This window comes from Crinia signifera, chromosome 4, assembly GCF_055691185.1.
Source record: "Crinia signifera chromosome 4, ASM5569118v1, whole genome shotgun sequence".
Classification (NCBI taxonomy): Eukaryota; Metazoa; Chordata; class Amphibia; order Anura; family Myobatrachidae; genus Crinia; species Crinia signifera.
In genome coordinates, this window is record NC_139220.1 from 130467555 (window position 1) to 130490092 (window position 22538).

The 22538-nt window shown below is 40.6% G+C and overlaps 1 protein-coding gene across 2 annotated transcripts in view; it reads right to left on the reverse strand.

Annotated features, from left to right (window-relative positions):
- TBC1D30 (TBC1 domain family member 30) overlaps window positions 1–22538 on the reverse strand; it is a 74988-nt gene that overhangs the window by 35257 nt on the left and 17193 nt on the right. For both annotated transcript variants that reach the window (XM_083182459.1, XM_083182460.1), the window contains exon 3: window positions 7058–7222. In XM_083182459.1, coding sequence (XP_083038585.1) covers window positions 7058–7222 — 165 coding nt within the window. The remainder of the gene's footprint in view (window positions 1–7057; window positions 7223–22538) is intronic.

Consider the following 22538-nt stretch of genomic DNA (forward strand, 5'->3'; position numbering starts at 1 on the left):
AAATCAGGAATTTTATTATGTGAAGGGGCATGCTATTTTTATTCATGTGCTTATAGCACATGAATATATATTAAAAATGTTTTTATACATAACAGCCAGCAGGGGGCCGGGAGCCGAGAGCCGCTCATTAGATATTCATATATTCACTGCTCCCGATCATTACATATGCATGATCAGGAGCAGTGAATACCCGGTCCCCTGCTGGCTCTCCCGGGGGGCAGCTTACCACATACATTCTGGGGCAGGCAGGGAGACTTCCATCTTCCTGCCTGCCCCCGTCCCCGGCTCCCTGCAGGACGCCGCAGGGGTTAAGATTCGCCGTCAGGGGCAGCGAGCCCCTGCGGCATTGAATACTGGGACACAGCGAAGGCTTCAGCCCTCCGGAATGCGGCAACAGTGCAGCGAATCCTAAACAGGATTCGCAGCATGCCACGATTATGTTCATTGAATACTGCCCTAAGAATATGCAGTTTTACACAGTCATGTACTTTAGTGTTAGTTTAGCCATCACATCAACTCTGTACCATAACTGAAGTTAAGCATAATTCATTTTTAGACATAGCTTGAGAACATTGCATATATATTAGGCCATCAAGAGAGCTTGAATAATAATCATTTGAATTAGAACAACTAAAATAAACTAGATTTGAAAATAACCGTAATTTGTGGGGGGGGGGAGTAAATAATGGTCACAGTTTACAGACCGGCCAGAAGGTCACATGTTCACTAACTCCCCCAAAAAATGAAAAAAGTCTGTCAATGTGGCATCAATATCAAAAATTCTTACAAGTATGATACAATACTATAAAAACAGAAAAAAATACTGTGCATTGAGGGGTGTTCAACCACACAACAAGAAAGAAAAAAACACCAACAACAAAACTGCGCAGGGATTTAGTAGCTAGTTAATCAATTGATATTTATTTAAAAAATGGTCTGTCACATGAATCTCTACACTATATAGGATAATAAACACAAACATACACTAATAAGAAAAAGCATAAACAAACTAATGTGGTGAGATTTGACATTAGATTTTGACTATATAATCAAAATCGCATGCAGATCTCTCAGGTTTTTTACCTTGCAATCCTGATGCACGCTCCCAGGACAGCACAAATTGAAACCCAGATAGACAGGGCAGTAATGACTATACAGTATTGTGCAAATCGAATGTAGATTGAGTTAAAGATTGCATAGCATTAAAATCTTAAGTCGAATAGCAAGGGAATCTCACCTTGTATACACACCATAAAATGAATGCTTAATATAACACTGCTCATCTCATATCTGGCCCCTCTTCATACACATACTCTGTGTCCTGCAAAAAGATTTTTACTCTCTGAAGAAGCCACTGAGGCTCACAGCAGGTGAGCAACACATGACAGGCTCACCAACTACTCTGTTACGCACCTGAGAATCTACATTATTTTTTTACAGTAGACACAGACTTTCTTCTGAAAGCTGCACTACAGGTTATTGAGCACCAGCAGCTGAGAGACAGGGGCAAACGCAGGATTTTCAGAAGGGGGTTTCCAGAGAGGGGCGGAGCAAAGCATGGAGATGGACACTTAGGTGACCCAGTATATGCCGGGTCAGTTAAAGTATTATAGATAGACCAAATGTATATAAATAATAGTAATTATACTATACAAACACACACACACACACACCTATATATATATATCTATCTCTATATATATACACACAAACACACACACACACACAACAGAAGTGTAAACCCCTTTGGTATAGCAATGTATTGGGGCCCCTACCTATCCTCCAGCGGTAGGGGTGGGGGGTGCTAAGAGCGGAAGCTTTGATGTCCCGCGGGTGGTGGGGAATATTATATCAACCGCTCAGCATGTAGGGCCTGGATCAGTAATTTCCACTAATTACCCCTTTACTGCACAGATGGTGGGAGGTGAGGTGGGAGAAGGGGGCATTAGGCTGAATGAAGGGGTCCAGATACATAACTTCCAGGGTGGTAGAGGATGTTTAATGCGCAGAGGAGGTGTGTATAGTGGAGTGGGCTTATTATTCATAATTTCCTGGTGGGAGGACAACTTGCTTGACTGCAGATATCTCCAGTTCCCGGAAATAGATTTATTAGCTTTTAATGGAATTAAAAACTAGATAATCCCACCTACCAAATGGTACTGGGCACTAGGGCAGTGGTTCCCAACCCTGGTCCTCAAGTACCCCCAACAGTGCATGTTTTCCAGGTATCCACACAGAATCACAAGTGATATAATTAGCTCCACCGGTGGATCTTTTAAAATGTGCCTGAATAATCTGTGCACCTGCTGGGTGACCTGGAAAACGTGCACTGTTGGGGGTACTTGAGGACCAGGGTTGGGAACCACTGCACTAGGGGATCATAGTTCAGGAGGCAGAGCAATCCTCCAACGAGAATATAAAATGACACACCAGGTGTGTGGAGCTGGAGCAGTAACCAGCTGCTGGAAGGCTGATATCTCTGGGCACAGTAGAGACAAGCTACTAGTGTCCATCAAAGGGGAAGAGTCCCATCTTTTGGAATATACCCTCAGAAAAACTCTAAAGGCCCCATACACTATGTGATTTTGAGACGATTTCGGCACTTTGGGCCGATAAATCGGGTGAAATTGGCCCAAAATCTGAAGTTTGTGACATCTGATCCAATCTGATATGCGTTCCCGCACGCATCGGATCAGGGCATCGGACCTGCTGAACATAAAATATATCTGAATCTGACCCATCATGGGCACATCGTGGGTCCTTTTTAGCACCCACGATGGGGGTCGCGTTGACAATGGGGGTGCATTTAACATTGCAACCACCCATCAGGGTGCTTGTACAATTAAAAATCGCATTGCATCGCATCTCATGCCATTTGCTGGCATGCGATGCTACGCAATATTTAATTGTACATTCCGGGTCATTTAACGTGAATATCGCATCGCATACCTTATTTAGTGGTATGCAATGGGCGCCGTGATAATACACAAGCACCGTTCATTTTTCTAAAGCATGGCGAGCGAAGCGAGCCTCCGAGCCCAAAGCGTGGTGAGCGGATGCGTAAAACGATCCTGAAGCGTGGTGAACGCAACAAGCCCCACGAGGGGACACGGATTACTTGACGTGTATTCCACGTCCACTCGCCACACTTCGGGATCGGCATGCATCGGGCTCGGTGGCTCGCAACGCGTTATAAAATCAACTCCACACCGATGTGGATAGTGGGGGTATGAACAGGTCGGGAGGACGCGTACCGCATCCACTTGCCACACTTCGGGCTGACTTGGATAGTGGGAATGTGCAAGGATGGAATAGCATGCAAATCGGCAAGAAATGGACGAAAATCTGCAAAAAAAAAAAAAATCGGACGCTAAATCGCATCGCGGATCGAATCGGCCGCAAATCGGTCACTAAATCGTATGCGATATACATTAAATCGGGCGGTGTGATAATACACAAGTACCAAAATTGTCTTTCTGCTATTAATATACAGATATATAAATAGCCATGTTACTGCACAAGCATGCTCAACTGCAGTATAGATAGGTAGGCTTTGGGGAATTCCAATGGTCTATAGCAGCACCACATCTAAATACGGTAAATACAGCGTGATAGTTAACGCTACATATACATCTACACATTACATAGTAAATTATATATGTACAGATATCCAATTATTATATATACATAGATACGGAAATCTCCATATATATATATATATCCACAAGCATCTGTTATATAGATTTTAGTCGATCATGGACCCAGTATTAACAAGAATACCATCCTCATTCTCTAGGAAATTTCCTGACACCATATTCCTGTTTTAAATTACCATTTGTGGTTCCCTCGGCAACGGACAGCGATGATGCTGAAACTCACATCGGCGCTCATCGTCCGGCCATACACAAGGATTCTGAGCTCAAAGTACCTCAAAATGTGAAAAGTGAGCTACTTTGAGCTCAAAATCACCTAGTGTGTATGGGCCTTATGACTTTTCCACGCATTAGAAAACAGCAGGAAATAAACAGGAAAACATCATAAACACCAACAAATGAGCTGTGCCTGAGAGTAGACAGATGAGATGACTGAGAACTACAAACACCGATGTAAACACCATTCTCTCCGTGTAGGTTTACCATACCTTAAAATAATACATTGCCGTGCTGCATGTCAACAAAACAAAGACAGGGGTGTTAGCTTGGTAACTTTCTGTATTAGTATAAGAACACATTAATAGGTTTAAGACTACAGAAAATTGTTGCCTTTATTAAAATGATCTATGGCACTTATTAATGCATTTCATAAAAAGTAAAAATCCTTCTTGCATCTAAATATTATCTGGTTACGGTAATTAAAAAGGTACAAACATGGACACATTTTTTGGCACTGTTCCATGATATACAAAAGAACCCAGAACAGTAATTGTCATCCAGCATAGTCTATTCCCTATTTAATAGAAATCTGATTTGTAATTGAGGTTTTATTTAACAGAATATCTTAAATAAAACTAAAATGGCCTGGACAAAAAAATGGTGGAACCCTTGACCTCTCTGTCGCACTACCTTTAGAGGAAATAATTGCAATTTAAAAATGTAAGACTTCTGCACCTGTCAATAGATAGTTTTGTCTGTCTTCTAGAGAGTAATGCTCCAGCTGTCTCAGGCTCATGGGGTCCTTCCTGACCGCATGCGTCAGTCAATTTCCATAGCTGTTTTATAGGACTAAGATCAGAGCTCATAGAAGGCCACTTCAGAACAGTTCAATGTTTTATTCTTATCCACTCTTGGGTACTTTTAGCTGTGTGTTTAGGAGGAACCAAGACCTTCAACTAAAACCAAGCTTTCTGACACTAAGCATGCCTTGAGCATCCTGACATTTCATTGTGCCCAGCACAAATTCTAAAGCACTCTGTCAGACGTAGCAAAACCACCTCAAAACATAACCAATCCATGTTTCACAGTAGGAACAGCATTCTTTTCTTTGAAAGGTTCACAGAGGTTTAAGGGGTGTATTCAAATTATTGATGGATTTTTCAACCAGTCAAAAAAAACTGCAATTTTCATAAATTTTAAGGGCGAATGGATTGCCCCATTCAATACCCTTGCTGATTTTTCACCTGGTCGTAAAATATGGCACGGTCAAAAAACACATTGATTTGTGAATTTGCACACATTTTTGTATTTGCTAATGCCCATTCACCCCCCAAATAGAGTGTAAATGTACTATAAAGTTAGCTTAAAACCTCCACAAATCGAATACCAAGAGGCCAAATTATTGGTATTTTTCAGCTAGCAGAATAAAATGCAATAATTGAATACCTAATATGTGACTTGCTAAAATCTCTAAAGTTTTGACTGACCAAAGGACATTCTCCCCAAATCATTGTGGTTTGTCAATATGTAGTTTTACAGCTTCCAGCCTGGTTATGCTTGTTTTTTCAAAAGTGCAATCTTCCTGGGTCTTAATGAAGGCCACTGGTACTCAAAAAATGCTGGATGGTACAATCAGATACTAACATACCTTGACCTTAAAGTGCAGCTTGCGACTCTCAATGTTTTACTTGGCTCTCTTGCTACCATTCCTACTGTCCTTCAGTTTAATCTTGTTGATTGTCCTCTTGCAGCTGCATCCAGGAAGGAGGGTTATAGCTCCTGGACAGCTTGAAAATGGTCTTATAGCCTTTACCTTTAATATGTAATATAAAAGGTGGTTGTACCAATGCTAAGATTGTAATTTGTCATGAAGAGATTGTGTTATTGACCAACATTACTGTAGAAATCCGTAAATTGTACTTTTTTTTTTCTAAGGTTACCAGTGCAACATATTACAATAAATCAACAACTGTCATTTTTAAATTATATATTGTCATTGGTACAATTACCAATGCTCAAGAATATGTAATCACATTACATTGGTGTCTTAAATGGACGTTCAGACAGTGTAACATCCAAACCAAAGTCATGTGGCATCAAACACCTAATTCATTGTCTTACCCCAAAGGGTGTATCCACCAGAGTTCCTTTTCATGCTCCCCAACCAGATAAGTGGGAGTGCTTGTCGGTATTGTATTAAGTCCTTTATGGCTTTGGGTGTCCCAGTGTCTGGTCCTTTTCCTCAGTTCTTGGGAAAAGACTCATCTGTGTTTCTCCATTTAAATAGACTAATCAGAAGATTGAAGATGTTTTATGCTAATTTAAGAAAGCATTTAATTTTAAACTGGATTATAGTCATACAGGTTGAGTATCCCGTATCCAAAATGCTTCGGACCAAGAGAAATTTTGGATAACGGATTATTCCATATTTCGGTATATTTTAATATTTCAATGATGTATTTTGAAGTATCTTGCATTTATGCTGTATAAACACATAAACCACATGAAATGCACACAAATATATTTTATTTGTTCAAAAAACAAGGTTTCAAAACATGAAACAAAATTTGTGTACTATCTCAGATACTAAATTTTAATGCCAAGCAACCATTTTCTTGCACATATATAGTGAAAGTTACATATCATGTCCTTAGTAGTGCTGTTACAAGTGGCCCCAGTGGGTTTTTAGCAAAAAAAATTTTATTTTTTTTTTACTTTCTGGAATGTATGGTTTTAGGAAAAATTTGGATAACGGATATTCGGATACGGGATACTCAACCTGTATTGCAAAGGGATACCAACAAATCTGTCCAGACCATTTTAGAATATAATTTGAGGGGGAAAAATAATAAATGTCAACTTTTTTCAGTTTCTTTGCATCATTCTACAATAGCAAAGGCATGCAGGTTTACATGATACAATAGCTTTTAAAGCAATCAGTTTTCAGAGCTGAAAGTGTACCAGCAAATGTGTCCACTTCTGTATAATTAGTCCCTGTCCCATCTTTTTACAAATTCCTTCCATCAACCAAAATATATCCAATGTTTAGAGACTAATCTGAAAAAGAAACCTTAGCAGTTTATAAATATATTGCATGATTCATACATTTATTCTTCTCAATTTTAGATTTCAATCACCGCTTCTAAAAATAAATGCCAGTATCAGGCTTCCCAATGAATACTCACGACGTTTCTGTGAAACAGCCTGCAGACACGCGGTCACAATATCGCAATTCTTCTGCAATTTGTGTTGAAGTCTGTCCTTCTGCTTCAGCTGCCGGAGTAACTTGGCAGACTGAACCCGAATACGATGTTTAAGTTCTCCTCTTATATTTTTTAATTCAGTTCCATCTGTAAACATGAAAATAAAAAATATAAGTAAAATAGCAAACATAAACACAAGCTGTAATGGTAAGCTAATTACATTTTGCTAGTTTTGTCTTCTTTACGGTTCTGCCACAAACAGATGATTCAGTTAGAATATAATTATATTTGTTTGGCATTACAACAACACACGCTTGAGTTTTAATTACCTGACTAGGATGACTTAAGCTAAACACCAAATAACCAGTTCTGCACAAAGTTGCAGGCAAATAGTTTCAGATTTGGATATTCAGTAACTGTAATATCAATACAGCAGAAAGCATGTGACGAGCTTAAGTCAAGACTCTAGAACTGGACTGCACTGAGACAGAGGCATAACTCCAAGTAAGTCCTATTTATTTGTACATAGTGTCAGAAAATTTGGGGTTGGCATCTGGGCATGGGGCCCCCGGGCTGCTCTGGCTTGACTGTCTCAGGGCATCACAACTTAAATACAGTCACTTTTTACATCATGTATGTTTATTATTTATGTATGCACTCTTTATTTCACATACTATCTACCTCCAAACATATAGTAGGGACCTTCATACTTATAATTTTACCACTTTACTAGCACTATTCTTTATTGTGATGCCCTGGGGGGGGGGGGTCCTTAGCTGGATCATGTTTTGGGGTTCCCTGTGTCCCAGGTGGTGACCCCATGGTGTTAGGGTCCTGCTCTACAAGACTGGGCAACGATATACCAACAACCTCTTCTTATATAATGTAATGATCGCATAGTGCATTTGCACAATCTCTCTCTGTGTAAACCATTTTATTCTCAGCAGATGACACCTTTCATTACTGAGGGTGTGCAATTTAGAGCCACTTTTCCCTAATGGTATGTTTTCATTTGGTTAACTTACCTTATCTATATTTATAAAAGGCAAAAAAGGAGATTCACGCACTGATTGGCCCATCACAAGTTCTTTTAAACCACAAGCCCTACAATCTTGAAACTTTGCAGGTAACTTCTCTGTAGATCCCAGGTGCTTGTTAAGAACCAGTTTTACAAATGTCACTGTCAATCCATGAAAAACACAAAAATGGATGTGTATAATGTATGTTTGTCTGTATGTTCCAGCATAATGCTGGAATGCCTACAGCAATTTACAACAAACTTGGTACATATAAGACTTACAATCTGGGAAAAAACACTGTGGGGGTAAGAGACCCCTAGGGCAAAAGCAACAGCACAGAATATTTCAGCAGACAACATAACTCTGGAATGCCTGGAGCAATTTCCATCAAACTTTGTACACATATGACTTACAATCTGGGAACAAATACTGTGTGTGTGTGTGGGGGGGGGGGGGGGGGGGGACACCCCTAGCACTCTACGCTATTTGCTTAGTTTTACGTGTCCGCTCGCGATGCTTCGGGCTCGGTGGCTTGCTGCGCTCGCCACACTGTATAAAATCAACTCCATGCCAACATGGATAGTGGGGGTATGATCATACTAACTATAGTGGGCGCCAAACTAACATATAAGTACCCTATTTTATTTTTGAAGTTTTAATGTTAGATAAACAGTTATATTTTTACTTGACTGATTTTTTATCGACTTTTATCTCCAACCAAAGTAAATTAACGAACAACTATAATTCTAATTTACCTTCATCCTGTAGCGAAGCACAAGTATTCAGCTAGTATACAATATACAGAAACTCATAATTTTAATACACAGCCACGCAAAAAAGGACTTTAAGGACTTTTATGCGTGGGTTATAGTAGGAGCATGTGAACAGTGGGTTTCTGAAGTTGATGAGATAGAAGAAGGATAAATGGGGAGGTAAAAGAATTTGAGCGACTCCGACAAGGACTAAATTGTGATGGCTAGATATTTTAGTCAAGTCTGGAGTTTCAAATTGTCCAGATCTCAATTACATCAAACATCTGTGGGATGCACTGGCAAAACAAGTCCAAGCCTTAGAGACCAAACTTACATGCTCAAAGTATCTGCTGCTAATGTTTTGAGGAATGTATTCTGCAAAACCTCTGAAGGTGTCCTGTGGGATCTGGCATAGCCGGGTCAGAGCTTTTTTTTTTAGCAGGAGGGGGACGTACACATTATTAGACAGGTGGTTTTCAGGCTATGGTTAATGGGTGTAATGATAGATATAGTCATATGCACATTTGTATCTTTCTGTGATTAAACAATCATATATAGGTATTACATTCATTACTATTAAATTTATTTATATTAAATCTTCATCTCCCTATCCGCTTTGCCTACAGTTTTGGGATAAAGCATTCCGTAGCCAACCAAGTAATGAGAATGTTCCTGCAGCACAAAGTACTGTACTTTGTGATCCAGGAATTTGCTAGGTCTAGCAGGCCGGGTTATTTCCCCTCACGCATACAGAAAATCTGGGTTGATTCGTGTTTATGTGCAAAAAACATATTTTAGCTGTATATGTGAAGGGATATAATAGTATGTCCACACAGCTAGTGTGAACTACAGGGCTTTTACCTGGCATTTAAACGCTGGGGACTGCAACGCTGAACCCATGTTCTCACTGCTATGCAAAATTACCAGGTGAAGCAACTCTACCCGTGAATTTGCCTTTTAACACCGGTTATTTTTGCAGTGTGAACGGATCAAGCCGGGTTGACATACATAAAAATCAGGGTTGGAGACCTGGGAATTTCGACCTGGGTTGACCCATTCAACCTTAAAAAAAACCTGTGTTAAAAGGAAAATTACTGAGTCGACATGATTTACCTGGAAATTTGCCTAGCAGTGAGAACGGGGTATTAGTGAGGGCAGATCAGAATGTGAGCGGATTTCATGCTGTGTGGATGAGAATGAAACCAGGGTGATTATTCTGGTTGGTGTGCAAAAGCACAGTCCTTATTTAATGGACAAAACCATGTTGCACTGCAAGTGGGGCTGATGCAACATGTGCAGAGAGAGTTTTATTTGGGTGAGATGTGTTCAAACTGAAATCTACACTGCAGTGTAAAAATAAAGCAAAAAACGGAGATGTGCCAGTCGCACTGAAGGTGTATTGATTAAATATAATAGGAAACCCCTCTAATAGGATAATCACTGTAATTAATTACGGGAGGGGGTGCTACCATGGACACAATACAAGGCAATTAAAGAGAAAAAAGGAAAGTGTGTCACGGTGTGGTGCACAGGAGGTGAATTTCACATAAAATGTAACCTTTATTGATTTCTTTATAAAATGTTGCGAAATATTGACATAAAATATACACAAATTGACACGGACAAACGTATTAAAAAGGATACTCGATCCTCACACAGGGGTTCCCCCGCTGCACTATCTCCCTGAAATAAGTATATGTATTTTGGCTGCAGCCTCCTCATGAACAATAATGATTTGTGGTTTATCATCAGTGGAGATTTAATGAGGGGTTTGCAGTGACGTGAGCAGGCACAATGGATTGGTACAATATCTGGCGGTGTGTACTGATCCACAGCCCCAATTTGTGGGCGAGGGATGTGTACCGGCTCAGACTACTTCCCCGAGTCAGTCAGGTGCAGCATACGGACTGAGTTTCCGATGCTGATCACCTGCCGCTCAGTGGGAGATAGTCAGCCTCGACCGCTATGCAGTGTTAAGCACGGATCGTGGTGTACACGTATAACACATCCGACACCTTGCCGCTCAGGTACCAGAGATCAGACGGTGATAGGCGCCACACACCGCTGCTCTGTCAACACGGGCCCAGTGTCGACTGGCGTCTGTGGGTAGCGCTGCCGTTTTAAGCTAAACAGAAATCAAAAGACATTCATGGGGGGAGGGGAGCAGGGGGGTGCACACACTGTGGGTACAATGGTCTGCGTATGCTTCGCAAACAAGCTTCTCAGGACCAACCTGACAGTCTGCTGGAGGCCATTCTTATACCCCATTGCTCATTCATATTCATGAGATGTGTCAAAGTGGGTGTGGACTTTTTCCTTCCACAACTTTATTGACTGGTGCACATTCATACATCAAACAGGCATTCATGGGTTAATTAACCTTTTTCATGCTGGTGTATTGCCTTTGTTACAACTTTGTTTTGATTGGCATTGGTTTTTTATAGTGATCTTTTGTCTTAATTCTATGTGCAATCTTTTAAGCGGACCTGGAGCAAAGTTGATACAGTAATTATTTGGAACCCTCTATTAGTTTGTTAGGTATCTACATATTCCTTAATATTCATATATGAGATCAATTGCAATCGGTAAAGCTGTAAGCATATAAAAAACATGAAATATAAACCTTGTTGGTAAGGGAGTTCCCAGGATAATGGGTTTATATGAGATTGGATGATTGATCCTTTTATCTTTCAGTGGAGGATCATTTTCTGTCGACAGTCGACATACTGAATGCCTGTTTGATGTACGAATGCCTGTTTGATGGACGAATGTGCACCAGTCAATAAAGTTGTGGAAGGAAAAAGTCCACACCCACTTTGACACATCTCATGAATATGAATGAGCAATGGGGTATAAGAATGGCCTCCAGCAGACTGTCAGGTTGGTCCTGAGAAACTTGTTTGCGAAGCGTACGCAGACCATTGTACCCACAGGTGCCCCCCTGCTCCCCTCCCCCCATAAATGTATTTTGATTTCTGTTTAGCTTAAAACGGCAGCGCTACCCACAGACGCCAGTCGACACTGGGCCCGTGTTGACAGAGCAGCGGTGTGTGGCGCCTATCACCGTCTGATCTCTGGTACCTGAGCGGCAAGGTGTCGGATGTGTTATACGTGTACACCACGATCCCTGCTTAACACTGCATAGCGGTCGCGGCTGACGATCTCCCACTGTGCGGCAGGTGATCAGCATCGGAAACTCAGTCCGTATGCTGCACCTGACTGACTCGGGGAAGTAGTCTAAACCGGTACACATCCCTCGCCTACAAATTGGGGCTGTGGAACAGTACACACCGCCAGATATTGTACCAATCCATTGTGCCTGCTCACGTCACTGCAAACCCCTCATTAAATCTCCACTGATGATAAACCACAAATCATTATTGTTCATGAGGAGGCTGCAGCCAAAATACACACATATATATATATATATATATATATATATATATATATATATATATATATATATATATATATATATATATATATATATATTTTAGAGACTTTGAGTAGCGTGTGCTGTTTAAGAAGAACCAACTTATTTCAGGGAGATAGTGCAGCGGGGGAACCCCTGTGCGAGGATCGAGTATTCTTTTTAATACGTTTGTCCGTGTTAATTTGTGTATATTTTATGTCAATATTTCGCAACATTTTATAAAGAAATCAATAAAGGTTACATTTTATGTGAAATTCACCTCCTGTACACCACACAGTGACACACTTTCCTTTTTTCTCTTTAATTAAAAATAAAGCAACCAGTATTTATACAGCACAGAAACAAAATAACTCACCCACATATAACTCTTTCTGCACGCTACATCAGCCCACATCTAACTCTCTCTGCACATGTTACATCATCTTATGGAGTCTGCTTTTGCAAACCAACCAGAATCACCCCCCAAGTAGTGGCTTTTTCAGTCATGTTTTCGCCTATACTTTTTTTTTTTTCAAAACAGGAAAATATCACCATTTTAACTGAATAAGTCGAATGTAAAAATCGACCTAAAAACTGCAACAAATGCCGTTTTTTTTTTCCATCAGTCACAAAATCCGGAACAGAATTTTAGAGAGCAGTATAGTTGGAGAAGTTGCTGCTAAGGCACAATGACAGACTAGATCTAACTCAGAACCAGTGTGTTTCAACCAGTTGCTGTAAGCTATGCCATAAAAAAAAAAAAAAAAACAGAGCTTTTATGGCAGACAGTATTTACTCTGCACAGAAAAAAAATATATAACCCACCTTAATCTAAATCTCATTTAACATCTCATTATCATCATGATGAATGTGCATATGGTCAATGTCAACATTCATTGACTTTGAACTTTTTATTTCAAGCATTTTCAAATATTAAAACTTGTCACTCCAGAGTACAGGACTTCAAACGTACTTCTATCTTATAGTATAGGACCTATTATCCCCTATTTACTGCACAACGTATGCTTTTAAGATTCAAGTATCTTTATTTTTAAGCAGTTAGAGAGTTTAATGAAATTATTAGCCAAGCTTGGTATAAAGAACACACTGTGACCAAAGCGGCTTCCGTTATCGTTGACCATAATTACTAAATCATCTGCTCACAACCAGTAGATTGACATATCAGACAATCACTATATTCCCTTGCTCACCTGTCTATTGCAAAACCCATCAGAAATACTATCATTTTTATTTTATATGCACCATCATGTACCTCTATGCTAGGAAAGAACGGTTATCTACTTTGCTTTAAACACAATTACTCAAAGTACTTGTTGGAGTGACACATCATGGTTTCAGTTAACATATGGTGACCTTCCACAGATCTTCTGATGTCATGGTTACAGGAACAAGATTCTGGGAATATTATTTTTAACCTGACAGTATATTTATCAATGAGGAATAGAACATCACCCTGAGATTCAAACATGCACCTGACTGCACATTTGCCAAAAGTAACATTGCTGAAAGGCGCAAATATGCACCAATATCCAGCAACTGAATCTCGCCAGTTAGCTTTTATAGGTCTAGTAAAAAGAAAATCTGATAGTTTACCGAGAAGTTTCGGTACCTTTGCCAAGTAGACCGTTTATTAGGTACCACTGCCCTTCCTATGTCTTGGTAGGATTCATAAAGGACGCTATACAAACAATGCTATTTGCAGTAGATGGGAAATATTAAGTGGTACATACAATTTGGAGGGAGAGAAGGCAACAGAGTACTATCTTTGTCAGTAAAATGCAAGAAGCAATGGTTGCAGCGAGCCAAATAAAATACAAAAACCAGGAGCGTTAAAAACAAAATAATCATTGTTAGTACAGGTAACACAATTAGAGGCACTTGGGGTTCATCTTGATTTGAAGATACGGGCACTCGCTGCCCTACGCAAGGTGTTTGAGACGGCATATATGGGTGGTAGCCGGACATTTTCTGAGAGTGTCGGGAAAAAAGAACGCGTGCCCAGGCGTTGAAAAATCATTAGATGGTGAGCAGCTCGCAAATGGATTTGTAGGTGAATCCCTGACCCAGCTCATTTTCGCAAGCCGTGCTAAGCAATTTGCAGACTTGCAACGGGGAGGGATTTCACTGTGGTTGGGCAGCCATGCAATCAGGTCTGAGTGGGGATTGGCAGGGTCCTGGGATTGCAGGCATTTTTAAATGGGATTTCAATAACAGGGTTTGAAGCCTTCAATCCCAGGATTTCAGGATTGAAATGCACATTTCACTCTTCCTGGCAGGCACAAGCAGTGCTGTGCTCAGGCGCTGGCCTGTCCTCTCCACTGCCTCCAACCACCTGCCTTCTATGCTGCATCCGCGCACTGCAGTCCTAGGGCCAGATTCTCTAAGGTTTAAAAGTGATAAAATGGAGAGTGATAAACAGCCAGCCAATCAGCTCCTACCTGCCATGTCAAAGACTGTGTTTGAAAAATGTCAGACAGGAGATGATTGGCTGGCTGTTTATCACTCTCCGTTTTATCACTTTTGAAGCTTAGAGAATCTGCCCCAATATCAGTTCCTAGTGTGACGCAGATTCACAGCTGGTGCTTTTATAGAGCTGCTGTAGGTGTGAAAATGTCCTTTCGCATTTGTCTTTAATAAAAATTTATTGTAAAAAAATTGAACGCCCTATATCTCTAGCCAGTCAAACATAATGTAATGAACTCAAACAAAGTTATTAAGCCCGTAGATCAGACACATTCTACAGCCAACAAACCTGTGCTGCAATTTCAATTACAGGCTCATACTAGTCATCTGTCTACCTATCAATCTACCTATCTACCTACCTACCTATGTGTCTAGTGGGGTATGGATCATTAGGTCACCAGCATTATGGTTGACATGCAGGAAGGTCGACATGGTCATTAGGTCGACACTGAAAAAGCCAACATTTGTTTTTGTTTTTTATTGGAATGTCAACACAGTCACCATAAACACTAAAACATAGCACAGCGTCAACTCGCAATGCTTCAGGCACAGTGCCTCGCTAGGCTCGGCACACTATTTTATTCTCCCACCATGTCCTAGTGGATGGTACGGCATAAAATACCGCCTGTCTGCACATTTCATTTAAAGAAACAGTAAAAAAAAAAAAAACATGTCGACCTAATGACCCTGTCAACCTAAATGCATGTCGACCTAATGAACGTATCCCGTCTAGTGTAGGTCAGTCTCTGAAACACTGCCATCTGCTGGCTGAGAGTGAAACTACATCTCTTTTTCACCCATGCACAAACACAGAAGGTAGCAGACAAGCTTTCAAAGCTTTTGCTTGAAGCGTGCTTACTAGTATTCGATATTTCGGTACTTGTTTAGTTTCACAGCGGCAGATATCGCATACGATTTGATGTGCGATGCGATTTACTACCTGTACATAACCCCACTATCCACTACGGCATAGAGTTGATTTTATATAGTGTGGCGAGCGCAGCGAGCCCGAAGTGCGGCGAGCCCCACGAGGGGACGCGGATTGCTTTACATGTATTCCGCGGGACTCGCTGCACTCGCCACAGAATACATGTAAATGTAATCTGCGTCCCCTCGCCACACTATATAAAATCAACTCTATGCCGTAGTGGATAGTGGGGTTATGAACAGGTACTAAATCGCATCGCACATCAAATCGTATGCGATTTATCTGCCACCGTGAAACTAAACAAGTACCGATATCTCTAGTTAAAGACAGTCACCTTTTAAAATGAGCTAACTTTGAAACCTCTATTCAATTTCCGATGGATATAGATTTACATAATCAATCTTATCCTGCCAAAAAGGTCCCTGAAACGATTGCACTTCATGCAGAAAACAACAGTGATTACATTAACAGGGTATCATTATGACACACAGGGGTTGCAATCTCTATGAGAAATCTTTTTGCAGTGTCTCTAATTGGCAACTTACTGTCTACCTCATGGCAAACAGAAGTGCTTTGTGATAGGTGTGAGAAAGGTCCTTCTGGAATCCTTTACCAGTAGCACTTATTATGGGCCCTACACACGGGGCGACATTCAGGCATTTACTGAGCGATTTCACTAAAAATGTCTGAAAACACATGTAAATCACTGTGTGTGTAGCCCCACCGGTCTGAATCCAGTGGCTATTAATAACCTGCATGCAGGTGATTAATTGGTCGCAGCCAGTGTTCTCAGCAAAGAACACTGACCCGGACACCTCGCTCAGCACACAGTGCTCTGCAGTATACTGAAAGAGACAGAGCGTTCTCTGAGTGAAGTAGCTTCACTCAAGACGCTCGTCGGTCTGTGTGTAGGGCCCACTAAATGTCTAAATATTAGCCTCATTTAGAGCCAGGATACTGGTGGGCAAACAATGGCTCATATACTGGCTGATCAACTGATCGGCTAATACATATTTAAGTTATCGGTGAGTGTGTGCCAGCGTAATGTCTGATCAACGTCATTCACATACATATCACGTCGGCTCTGCAGAACCGCAGATTGTCCTTATATCTAAAGATACATCGGCGCATTGCTCTGTGCGTACGGGCTATCTAACAACAGTTCGTATGCCAGCACCTTGAGTCGACTGGCATTGACAGCTCAACTGGGCAGGCCTAATGGTGACATCTGTCACAACATGTCAGTGTGTGTGGAGAACATGCTGCCCAATCCGTCAAGAGATCTTTAGATCTATTGAGCTGCAGATATATTTATTTGTTTGTACCCAATACAGTAGCTACTCTATAGTGACTGAATAACATGTGCAAGCAATCACCACTTTTACTCAAACACTTTATAAATCTAAACATTTTCAATGAAACCTTGTAAAATAAATAAACAACATTGGGATGTACTGGGTCTTTTTAAAGTGATAAAACAAAAAAACACTGACATACCTTCTGATTACCCTAGAGCAGGGGGGTTTTGCAGAGCATAACGGTTTCTATAGAATCTGTAGAATGTGACAGTTAGGGAAAAATGCAGCACGTTGAGAATGTGACAGTTAGGAAAAATTCAGTACGTTGAGAATGTGACAGTTGGAAAGGACTACACCTGTGCACCAGCAAGGTGATCTAGAAAATGTAAATCTAAACTTAATGTTTAAAGGTTATTTTAAATACAGTAGATCGCGGTCACCGTTTCTGTACACACGTAGGGATTTGAACTCACTTGTTAAGCGATTCAACTTGATTTTGACTGCAAGCACACAAGATCTGAGCCGGCAATAGCAACATTCAGGACCGCATATTGCCATTTCTTAAGGTGCCCATACATGGTGCGTTTTGTGGTTCGATAACTGGCTTCCTCAGGATGGACGCTGCGACCATCCTGAGGAAGCCAGTTATCTGTCGAAACTAGTCAAACTCGCAATCATCTGGAACCGCCGATCACCCCATTGAACCTAGAGGATCATCGACGGGAGTCTGCCGGCAGACACTTCCATGTTCACCGCCTACATTTAGAAGAGGTACTGTAGCCCTCAGTGGCACTTCATATAAGACTTTAAGACTATTTCCCATCATAGAGTCTGAGGACCAAGGGATATATCCACAAGGACATACCCTCCTGTGTGTTATCCCACTCCCCACCCACCCAGTGTATGTGTGTACCGGTATTAGCATTAGTTTAAAAGCTTATTTGATTTTACCCCCTTTTTAAACACTTGCTATTTCGTTTAACACGGTGACACTTCTACTTGTGGAATTACGTAACCCTAATACTCATCATACTTGCATATAGTGTATTTTATCCCATCGTTTTATCTTGTTATGATTTAATAAATGCTGTATATTCTTTTTCAACCATACGTGTTTATTCTCATACTTTGCTAAATACAAAAAGGTATTAGTATTAGTGCATTTGCTATATATTTACAAGGGTCTCTCAGCGCAGAGTGACACCGGTGTGAAACCCCCCACCCCATTTATCATCGCAAAAGGTATTGGTAGTATACCTTACACTCCCGCAGTTCTAAGACCCACCCACTGTCCACCGCACAACCTTCCCGCAACCCCATCCCCAGAACTCACCTAGAATACGGTATACAGTTCTCTGCAATGATCCATAAAAAATTAATTATGGAGTGTTAAAATGCTCAGGGCATCATTAGCAATATTGCATGTAGACAAGATAGTAAAAAGATATCGCTCAGAAGGGCCACAACAATTGCTATTTCTTATTATTATTATTATTATTATTATTATTATTATTATTATTATTATTAATAATAATAAATATGCCACAACAATGGGACCCGGTACACTAATGCTGTGTATACACGGGGTAATATGATTGCTGGGGCTAGCAATATATCCCCAGCAATCATATTGCTCAGTGTGTCTCCTTTTCATCGCTGATGAAAAGGAGACACTGCTACGGGGCGGAGGGGGAGCGCAGCAGCAGCAGACGCTGCTGCTGTCACTTTGATGGGAGGAGGCAGGGAGCAGCGGCACGGGGCTGGGGAGATCAACGCTGATCTCCCCTGCGCTGACCTCCCGGCACAGCGATCGCCGGGGAAAGCCGCTGGTTGCAGGATCATGCTCCTGCGACCAGCGACCATTAGGCAGTGCACACGGGAGCGCGCAGCTGGCGATTTATTGCCAGCTGCGCTCCAAATCACTGGCAATATGGTCGCTCAGCGACCATATTCCCAGCGATTTTACATGAAATTGCACCCGTGTGTACTCACCTTAACACAGAGAAATGCACATCAACCTTTCCATGTCAGCCTTTTGCTTGAGTCAACCTTTTTCTCATGTCGACCTTTTGGTTCAACCTAGATACGGTTTACCCATTCATGGCCTGCATTTCTCGCTCCCTAATTACAAAGTATAACTAGGATCACAGGGGCAAACGCAGGATTTTCAGAAGGGGGTTTCCAGAGAGGGGCAGAGCAAAGCGCAGAGATGGGCACTTAGGTGACCCAGTATATGCCAGGACAGTTAAAGTATTATTGATAGACCAAATGTATATTAATAATAATAAAATTATACTTGATTTTTTGCATCTAAAGACCTGGAGGAGTGACGCCTGCTTTTTTGGGAGAAATATATATATATATATCCACAATCTGCCGGCACTCGACTTAACAGGGCAACGATGCCGGTGCCATCCCAAAAACAGTAAATACAATCCGGGAAAAGGGCGGCACTCAAAAAATTAAGTCTCAACACAAAGTTGCAGTAAAAACCATGTGTATTATAGCGCCAATACACATGGTTTTTACTGCAACTTTGTGTTGAGACTTTATTTTTTGAGTGCCGCCCTCTTCCCGGATTGTGTGTGTGTGCATATATGTGTGTGTATGTGTATGTGTGTGTGTGCATAGATAGATAGATAGATGCGCCGGGCACTACCTCCAAGTAGCATTGCTTGTCGGGTGCCTTGGTCCAATGTATCATACAGACTGCTTGGGGGGTAGACGAAGCACTCCAGATTACATATATATATATATATATATATATATATATATATATATATATACACACACACACACATATACACATACATACATACATACATACATACATACATACATACATACATACATATACACACACACACACACACACACACACACACAACAGATGTAGATCCCTGGGCATAGCAATGTATTGGGGCCCCTACCTATCCTCCAGCGGTAGGGGTGGGGGGTGCTATGAGTGGAAGCTTGGATGTCCCGCGGGTGGTCCCCCTACCACCCGCGGGACATCAAAGCTTCCACTCATAGCATAGGTATTATATCAACCGCTCAGCATGTAAGGCCTGGAACAGTAATTTTCACTAACTACCCCTTTACTGTACAGATGGTGGGAGATGAGGTGGGAGAAGGGGACATTGGGCTGAATGAAGGGGTCCTGATACATAACTTCCAAGGTGGTAGAGGATGTTTAATATGCAGAGGAGGGGTGTATAGGGGAGTGGGCTTATTATTCATAATTGTCTGGTGGGAGGACAGCTTGCTTGACTGCAGATATCTCCAGTTTCCGGATCTAGATTTCTTACATTTTTTTTTTTTTTTTTCTATACATAATCGAATACTACATAACATCACCCCTTACATTACATTGTACTTAAATACAGATACCTTTCTCCAATATTGCATTTATTACCTTTTATGTCTTTTTATCTCTCAATTTCCCTCCTGCCACCCTTAAAAAGCACACTGTGGTCTTTAGGTCAGTACTCCCATGGGCTGGCCTGTGTGTCCTTATTTTGGGATATCTGATAACGTACAGAAGTGAGACAGGTAGATTACGTCGGCCTCTCAAAATTATATAGGGTGGGTGACTAAGTCTACCCTTAAGGAGGGGCAACATAATCAAAGAGAATGGGTAAAGAATAGCAAGAATAGATCAAGACGAAGAAAAAGCACACTATAGTCGTTAAGTCGTTATTCCTACGACATGGATATCTCTATATAGGTTGACTGATAACGTAAAGCTGACAGTCATCTACATTATATCAACCTTTCAAATACATATGAACTGGGTAACTAAATATAGCAATAAGGAGGGACAACATAATTAAAGAGAATGGGTAAAGGATAGCAAGATAAGATTAAGATGAAAAAAAAAGCACACTATTCTATTCTGTTAATCTTTTCAGTTTTCTCTTAGTGGTTCTCCCTCTCAGATGAACTTCCATACCATTGAGTTTCCATAAAGGGCAATAGAATTTGGTGCTGTGTTTGGGCATCTAAGGTTTTAATAAAGGTCCCCCAAATCTTATAAAATCTCCTACCTCCTGCTTCTCTTTCTGCTAGTGCATTATATTTCTCTAAGTGTAAAGTTTTTATTAAGGTATTTCTTACCGCCTCTAACATAGGGGCGCTTTTAATCGTCCAGTTTTTTAATATAATTTTCTTTGCTACCGTGACTATTATTGTCAATATTGGGGACAAATTCCTCTTGTCTTGGATTAAATTCCAATCCGAGAAATCTGCCCATAGTAATGCCTTATGATCTATTTTTACCTGTAATTGAAATGTATAATTAATAAAATTCACTACTTTATACCAAAATCGCTTAATTTTTATACAGTCCCAAAAATTGTGCTTAAAGAGGGCATTAGCCGTATTACATTTTGGACAAGCTCCTTTCTCTTCTATAACCATATGTTTACGCTGACCTTGTGTAATATATGCTCTATGTGCCGTGCGGAAGTGAACTTCTTGCAACATTGCTGAGGGTAGGTTTTTAAGTGTCTTTCCTATCTGTGTGAACATATTTTGAATTTGAGTGGTATCCTGAAAGTCCCTATACCAGGAGCTGTGAAGTGTTGCCCATATTTTTTGAGTGTTATCGGGGAATAAGTCCCAATATAAAAATTTCGTTTTATAAGGGGAAGTGCTTTTTAAAAGTGCTTCTATTTTTTTGGATTCGTTAATTTGGCAATTTAGTGCAATTGTGGGGGGTGAGTTCATTATGCTCTGTGTGTAGTGTCTTAACTGCAGGTACATGTAAAATTGCTCTTTACCCAAATTATATTTTTTTGTCAGTGCTTGGTAAGTATAAACCACCCCTCCTGGGTCGTAGACATCTTTGATCTTCATTATGCCCTTTTTAGCCCATTCCTTGAACGTTACGTTCTCCATTGCTGGGCAGAAGAGGGGATTTCCTCCTATTGATATATATTTGGATCTGGTATATGAGCTTTGTAGGTGTTTATGTATCTTTATCCATGCTAAATAAGCCGACATAAATATGCTATTAGATTTTAAATTAGACGGTATAATATTCTTTGGAGTATGTAATAATGCATTTAATGTATATGGTGCTACCAAAGTTTCCTCCAGTTCAATATTTGTGTAAATTGATTTTTGTAAGATCCAATCTGCTATATACCTAAAGGAGACAGCCAAAAAGAACATTTCTATATTTGGTAAGGCCAGTCCTCCTTCCTCTCGTTTTAGTTGTAATTTGCTTAATGCTATCCTTGCCTTCTTTCCTGACCACAAAAACTTTGAAAAAGCCCTATTACAACTTTGGATGTCTCCTTTTGATATTCTCATAGGCATCATCTGGATCAGATAAGACAACTTAGGAAAAATCACTGATTTTATTACAGCGGCTCGCCCCATTAAGGATAGGGGTAGTTTGTTCCAGTCTTCCAGTTGCTTCACTATTTGTTTAATCTTAGGGGAGAAATTATTTTTATATAGATCTGCCATTTTTGGGGTAATCTTCACACCCAGGTATCTCATTGCTTTTGACACATGCTTAAATTGTGGATAGGTCTGTTGGAGATCCATAGGTATGGCTATCC